Below are 8029 nucleotides of genomic sequence, written 5' to 3'. Positions count from 1 at the left end.
TTAGATTAATCTCTTGCCTTATAAATCCTCTCGTGTGTAGGCCAATCATATCTCATTTGTCACTGTGGTTGACCACCATCATTGGTTAATATCATGCTCTTGTTTGTTAAGAAATCTACTTTTCCTCTGGGAAATCCTATCAATCTTTTCCATGTTTTCATAGTGGGTTGAACTACGAATGCTCTGGCTTTCTCATTGCACAGTGAGAATACATAGGCACGAGGGTTCGAATCCTCCACGAGCACCATAATTATTCCAAGAATTCCCCCAGTAAGAACTGTTGGATCATCACTTATTCAATTTCAAGAAATAGATATAATGAAAAAAAAATACAAAGAAATGGATAAGCGGCGTCAGTTTTAAAGAATAAAATTCCATTTCGTTTTCTAAATGAATTCTTCTAAGTCTTTCATTTTTTTCGTCCGTTTGCAAGGTCTAAATATAAATATTAAGTATGAATCATAGTTCTAACACTTTAGAATCTATTTATTTTCTATATTTTGTGCTCCAGATACTAGAATAAATATCTGACGGGGTAAAGTCATCTATCAAGATAAGATGACGTATCCATTTTATGTTATGTACTATCAATAGGATCCATTATAACAAGTCACACACTCATATTCCGGAAATACAAAAACAAAGAAGTTTCGCGGTCGAACTACCAAATAAATCAAAATGGAATGGGCTAAAAAGGAACAATCTAAATGGTAAACTTTACTTTTCTATTGAAAAGCTAGTTAGTTGGTTCTTGTGAATCGAATTCTCTAATTCATAGAAATTTGGTCTAGTAAAAGGGACGAATTATAAATCTCTAAAATAATAGAGAGAAATACCGCAAATAGGGCCATTGCAATCCCCATAAAAGGGGTAGTTCCCCACCCCGGAGCTACTTTACCATATTCTGAATTCAATGGTTTCAATATATCTCCTACAACAGTTCGTCTTAGACCAGATCTAGAACTACCCTCAACAGTTTATGTAGCCATAAATCCTATTTTTTGATTGAGATCTGTTGACTTTGTATACCATTCCGCTGTAGATAAATGATCTTACCCTATAGATCTATTGTACTCTTGATATTATACAATCATGGAAATAACAACCTTAATTTCCATCTTTATATCCGGTTTAATTGTAAGTTTTACTGGGTATGCCTTACATACTGCTTTTGGGCAACCCTCTAAACAACTAAGAGATCCATTCGAAGAACATGGGGACTAGTTGAGGTAATGAGCCCTCAATATTACGATATTGGAGGCTCATTACTTCAATTGAGATAATTCAAAATCATTTCGTGTTATTAGTTGGAACTTTAGGGGGTTCTCTAAAAAAAATAGCGAAAAAAATAATTCCTAAAGTCGAGACTAAGAGGAATGTATAAACCAATGCTTCCATAGATTTGATCGTGGTTTACAATTATAACTTTCATACCTGTTTTGGGGTGGGGGGATTATCTCCTGGATAAAGAAAAAGAAAGAACAAGAGTAAAACAAAATGGAATGATTGAAATCAAGATTTGTCTAGTTCCCTATATCAAATTCAAATAACAACAAAAAAAGTCGAATCGAAAAGGAACAACCCTATTTCTATCAGACTCCCTGTTTTTTTGTAGTAGGATCTCTCAGTTTTTGGAATGCTCCAAATTCTACCTGCGCATCCAAATCTGGATCAATACCAGCAAAAACATCTCTGAACAAGGTTCTAGCACCATGCCAAATGTGCCCGAAAAAGAAGAGCAGAGCAAATGATGCATGTCCAAAAGTAAACCAATCCCTTGGACTGCTACGAAAAACACCATCCGATTTGAAAGTAACACGATCTGATTCAAAAATTTCACCCAATTGAGCACGTCGAGCATATTTTTTCACAGTAGCAGGATCACTATAACTGACTCCATTGAGTTCGCCATCATAGAATTCAACAATTACTCCTACTTGTTCGAAACTATACTTCAATTCTTCCATTCAAAAGGAACATCTGCTCGAACAATTCTGTTTCCGTCTACCAAAACAACCGGAAATGTTTTAAAAAAAGTAGGCATACGACGTACAAAAAGTTCACGCCCCTCTTTGTCTCTAAAGATAGGATGCCCTAACCAACCAACCGTTATTTTACATATTTTTAGCACTTATGAGAGGTTTCAAAAGATAAAATAGTTACTTGCATTTGGAGAAGTATTACTTAAAAATGTTCATACTTCAGCAAATGCTGATTATATGTTGATCAAACCAATTATTAGTGACAAGTTCAAACATTGTTTTAACTTGTTACATGTTTCTGAGTAATAAGCCGATGTGTGCTTCCCCAACTAATAAGATGTAGACAACATTGAAGAGAGGCAGAGTACGGTTTAGAGGTGTGTCTATATATATATATATATATTATTAACAATTAATAATCTTGCATGTGTTCGAAAATGATAAGAAAATATGGAAGTGAATGTTAATTTAGGCAACACTTGTGAAGTGTTGCAGTAGGCAATTTGTATTCTGAATTCAGAAATAGGAAAAACATCGTGAAATGTTGCAGAATGTGAAACAGTACAACCTTTGAAAACTATTTTTATAGGCGAAACAGTGCAACATTTGAAAATTGTTGATGTAGGTGAAATAGTGCAATATTTAGCAAAAATGTTACTGAAAGTGTGTGTTTCATAAAGAGACGCAACCTTATGAAAAAACACCAGTTTGACCTATAAATTGATCAATCAGGATTCGAAAAAACACATCACAAAAGTCTATCCTCTTCACACAAATTCCAGATTTCATCTTTCCTACATTCAAGTTTTCATCGGTCTTGTGCAAACTCGAGTATAGGCTGAATTATCTTGGATATTCCCGCATTCCAACTCTAAGATATTTGAGAGTGCTTGAAATAATTATAAGGAAAGTGATTTCATTCACGATTCTAGCCTTGGTCCATTTAATTTTGCAATCAAGAATCAATAATAATAATCGATATCGTGGATTCGGATACTATGTGAATCATTTGTGTTTGATAAAATTTATAAGGCATACAAAAATCCTATGAAAATGGATCATGACTTATATAGACTTTTGAATTTATTATATAACTATTAAATCCTGAAATGTGAAAGTTTGAAAACCTTATCACGGAGTATAAGAAATTCAAGATTCTCACAAATGAAGAACCTCGTGAGAAAGGTTCTCCACAAATTGTTGAAACACAAACCGAAAGTTCTTCAATGATTGTTGAAAAAACAACATGAACTTAGGATAAGCAAGAGAGTTAGAAATTCTAAGGATCTAAGATGGAACAAAATTCATTCTCGACTTATTTCTTTTATCTAGTAGAAGGAAATAATGAGAATTATGTATGAAAGACTCCTATTAATCTTCAAGTGGAAGATGATCCTAAGACTTATAAAGAAGTAGTAACTTCAAGGAACTCATACTCTTGGAATGATTTTATCCGATATAAAATGGATTCAATAATGTCAAAACATACGTGGAAATTTCTGATCTACCTGTTAGCTGGGGATTTCGACAGATAGCTGAAGGTCTTTGGAAATGTTATGTTTTTAAAAATAAGCAAAATATGACTGTGGCGAAGCTGTTTAAATTTTCTTTGTGGGTGAGCAATTCTTTGCTGTCGAAGCCTAGAACTTAGAAGATTTTTTGGGTTTTCATAAAGCTCTCTTCGACATAGGCGTTCACAGAGTCGAAGCTTCAAGCGGAAGTATTTGAAATTTAAACAAAGTCGTTTCGTCAGGCCAACATGTGGAAACATCTGAGATATGCAACGCTTGAGAATGGCGAACGTGGCAGTCATATGTGTAAAGGCCGTTAGGGTAAAATTACTATAAATAGGGGTCTTAGTTTTAGATTCAGGGTGTTCAAACAGATATACATAAATTCACAAAATACACTCGAAGTACCGGAGCGAGAGAAAAGAGTTTTACGTTGAAAATGTATGTATGAAGAACACCATAAGTTTCATTCATGTTATATTTTTCATACCAATTGTTTAAATTAAAGTATTTTACTGCTTTTTTATCTGTCGAATTGCCCTTACTTTTCAGTAATTTATCATCACTTTTACTTCTGCATTTACACTTCGCCAAGTCTTCATTTCCAGTACTTTCTCAAAACGAAAAGCATTTACTTCGAGTCATTTATCTTTACCTTTCCTAAGTCTTTTCGTTATCTTTAAGAAACCTTTTACTACAAAGTTATCGTCATTTACTTTGTTCATAAAGTCATAAGTTGCATTTAGAATTGTTGTCTAAACACTTTTCGTCTTCCACAAATTAGAAACAAACTTAACCATGAGTCAAATCACCGTAATAATAATTCTTAAGAGACATGTCCTAGGATCAATCTAGTCGATCCTGTGAGTTACCAAAAATATATAAATTTGGAAGACTAGCGGTTGTTTATCAGAAATCACTGGTAAGCAAATTGGCACGCCCAGTGGGACGGTGTCAAAAGAATTGTTGATTACAATAGTTGGTTTTACAATTCGCAAAATTGTTGTTATTCTTTTGGTTTAAAAATTAGCGTTGTGTGATCCTTAGAAGTGGCAGGATAGCCAACAATTCACAACCTATAACCAACAGAAAAAACGCAAAAAAGATGGTTAATACAACCAGTAAAGGGGAACAATTCTCTCCCTAGGGAACGGGCACAATCGGAGCGAATTCGATTAATGTATCCACTGAAATCCCAAATGCACAGGCCATACCAACGTCTGGATCCATGGCCTTGCATAATTCGACAGTAATGCCTATCATGTCAGGTGCGACAGATAATCTTGCAGTTTCAACCCCTAGGCCACCAGGATTCGAAAACGTTAGGCCTGTGAGGGATTACCCATATGGAATGCCATCTACCGCCATGGCAGGGCTTCAAAACAATTCTTCCATATATACTCAACCACATAATACGGTTATTTCGCCAATTCAAAATTTTGGATCTGGCATGAACCATGTAGGTTGAAATAACCAATCACAAGGAATCCCCACCCTACTACCTACCCTTACAACGAATAATCAGGCAGCCTTTAGACAACAAATGGATGCCAGTAACCATGATATGGTAGGAATTCTGGCCAGAGAAATGAATACCTTTTTTTCTCCTTTAATACAGAATGTGAATAGGACTAATACTGACAATGCCCAAACATACCAATAATTGTCAGCACAGATGGGACGCATAGCAGATTTTCTAGGCGCCCCACAACCTGCTGTTCGACGCAGGCCAAACCAGGTTATAACCCAGGGAGAAGAACCAACGATAGATCAGGTTCGACCATAAAGGCAAGCCCCTGACGAAAGAGTCACGGGGGAAAGATTGGAACAACAGCCAATTCGACGAGAAGTCCCTGAAGAACAACCTAGGAGAGTGATAATGGTTAATAGAGACCAGGATGCAGACGAAGTAATTCATAGGGTCAGGCGGGAAAACATGATGGAAAATGACCTAACCAGTATGATAGAGAGAATCATGGCCCAGAATGGTCTGAACACAGGACTTCGACGGTCAAATTATTCTTCTCCTTTATCAGAATATGTCCTGCAAACAGAATTACCAAGGGGTTGTAAAATCCCTAAGTTTACCAAATTCTCAGGGGATACTAGTGAATCCACTATAGAGCATATAACCAGATACATGACTGAGGAAGGGGATTTGGCGAATAGTGAGAACTTGAGGATGAAATATTTCCCTAGTTCTTTAACAAAGAACGCCTTCACGTGGTTTACGACTTTGCCACCAAATTCCATAGATGCTTGGCCCCAGTTAGAAAGATTGTTTCATGAACAATTCTACATGGGCCAAACTAAGATAAGCCTTAAGGAATTAGCCAGCATCAAGAGAAAATTCACCGAACCTATAGGTGATTATCTGAATAGGTTCTGTTTGTTGAAATCTAGATGCTTTACAATAGTGCCTGGACACGAGTTGGTCGAAATGGCCGCTGGGGGTCTGGACTATTCCATCAGGAAAAAGTTAGATACCCAGCATCTAAGAGACATGGCCCAATTAGCAGATAGGGTTCGACAGGTCGAACGCTTAAAATCTGAAAAGGCCAGAGTGAATAAGAATTATAAGAAAGAGAGGGTTGCTTATGTCGAATTCGAAGACGAAGAGTCTGAAATTGTTGAAGACCCCTATGGTCTTGAAGAATTCGAAGTAGATTTAGCAGAATTAAAAGAAGCACCACCCTACGCCTGCAAATTACTTACACCTTCGAATGGCAGAAATCCTGTCGAAACTGAAAAGAACGAGAGATTTCCCAAAAAGACTTACACATTTGATGTTACCAAATGTGACGAGATCTTCGATTTATTAGTAAAAGATGGCCAAATGATAGTGCCTCATAATACCAAGATTCCTCCGTTAGAACAACGAAAGAAAAGAGGCTTCTGTAAATATCACAGTTTTTTAGGCCATAAAACTTCACAATGTTTTCTTTTCAGGGATCTTATTCAGAATGCAATCAGAGATGGCCGCCTCAAGTTCGCTGACAAAGGGAAAAACCAGATGAAAGTTGATATTGATCCCCTTAACATTGCTGAGACAAACTATGCTGAACTTATCGAAATCAACATGGTTGACGTAAGGGAGTGGAGGCTGTAAAAGCAACAGGAACCGGAGGCTACACACTGGATGGAAAGCAGGATACCGATGGCCTAAGTAATGACGTTTCCTTTGGAATCTCTATCAAAGGTAAACAGGTTGCTAACGTCGAACCAAGGGCCACTGAAGGTCTAAAAGTAAAAACAACTGAGGCTACTGAGGGCCTAAGAAAGAAGTTCGAAGCAATTTCAATCACTGATGGCGCAAGTCTAGGTGTCAACATGGTAGATCTGAAGCAACCCCCCCCCCCCCCCCAGAAATGGAGGAAGTGGAGGAATGTTTGAAGATGGAGCAAATGGAGCAAGAAGGGATGAAGTTTGGCTATCCCAAAGCCAACGAAAGCCTACGTGATCTCTGGAGATGTCACAAAAAGAATGCTGACATGTTGCTGTGCCCAAGATGCAGCATCAAGATATCTCGAAGGGTGGCTGAAGATTACGAGAGATGGCAACGAGCAAAGACCGAGAGAAACTGGAGGAAGGAAAGCCAATTACAGAAGGTGTATCCCACACCAGAAGAAAGCCTTATGGGTTTCATTGTGCGCTGCTACAAATATGAAACAGAATGTTTGATGTGTCCCAGGTGTGGGGCAGTGTACAACGGAGAATTAGCCGAAGCATTCGAAAGAATCCCATATGACAAAGGTTGGGACGGACATGGAGGAAATCCAAACATGTATAGCTTCGACAAGAGGGGAGCACCTAGGAGGCCAGATAGCCCTCACCCAAGGGCGAAGAGAGTCATGTTTAAATTGCCAGCAGAAGTCCCTGAGGACAAGTGGACTCAGGCGGGACCAAAGAAAGGAAAGTGGAGGAGTTTCGAAGATGGAGGAAGAACCTCGTGGGCGTACAGAAAACAATTTCAGGCGTCCAAAAGAGAGGCTATCAGGCTATAAAATTACAAAGGAAAAAACCCTATGTCAAGATCCCAATGGAGAAGACATCAAAGGATGAGGAAAGCAGAAAGAGAAATGAATCTAAAAGAGACTGGAGAATCTAGCAGCGTCAAGATTCCCCTAAATATCACGGATTCGACCAAACCGCCCGTAGGAAGAAAGTTATTTCCAGATGAAAACATAACTCAGAAGGTTCATAAGGAACAAGCAAGAGAAGAGGAAATGCTCACAGATGATTTCGAGTCCGACGGAGTGTCTTCTGTGAATATGAATTGCAACGTGGTCTCAGTCCTGCCGTACGAGTATAACCAGGAAACAGAGGTTGAAGATAATGAGGAAGCGGACGCTGCGGAGATGGCGAAGCATCAACCAGTGTGTTACTATGTTCTGAACAGTGGTGCTGTCGAAGAACAGAATGCTATTTTCGAAAGGCCTCACCAGGGGATGCAGAGTCACCTTAGGCCCCTATACATTAGGGCCAAAGTTGGACAGGTGGGAGTGAATAAAGTCTTGGTGGAAGGGGGAGCAACAG

At 38.2% G+C, this 8029-nt stretch overlaps 1 protein-coding gene and 1 pseudogene across 1 annotated transcript; one reads left to right on the top strand and one right to left on the bottom strand.

Annotated features, from left to right (window-relative positions):
- Nucleotides 1-1303: 1303 nt before the first annotated feature.
- On the bottom strand, nt 1304-5054 carry LOC127095176 (photosystem II CP47 reaction center protein-like; annotated as a pseudogene).
- Nucleotides 5055-5372: 318 nt separating this feature from the next.
- LOC127095174 (uncharacterized) lies at nt 5373-6602 on the top strand. Its single transcript, XM_051033903.1, has one exon. It carries the CDS (start codon nt 5373-5375, stop codon nt 6600-6602), a length of 1230 nt encoding a protein of 409 aa, XP_050889860.1.
- The last annotated feature ends 1427 nt before the right edge of the window (nt 6603-8029 follow it).

Source organism: Lathyrus oleraceus, chromosome 6 (assembly GCF_024323335.1).
Source record: "Lathyrus oleraceus cultivar Zhongwan6 chromosome 6, CAAS_Psat_ZW6_1.0, whole genome shotgun sequence".
Lineage (NCBI taxonomy): Eukaryota > Viridiplantae > Streptophyta > Magnoliopsida > Fabales > Fabaceae > Lathyrus > Lathyrus oleraceus.
This window is presented reverse-complemented; position numbering and strand designations above follow the sequence as displayed.

What these genes read in the sequence shown, in the direction of transcription:
- LOC127095174 (XM_051033903.1), top strand. Translation starts at nt 5,373, where the DNA reads ATGGTTAATAGAGACCAGGATGCAGACGAAGTAATTCATAGGGTCAGG.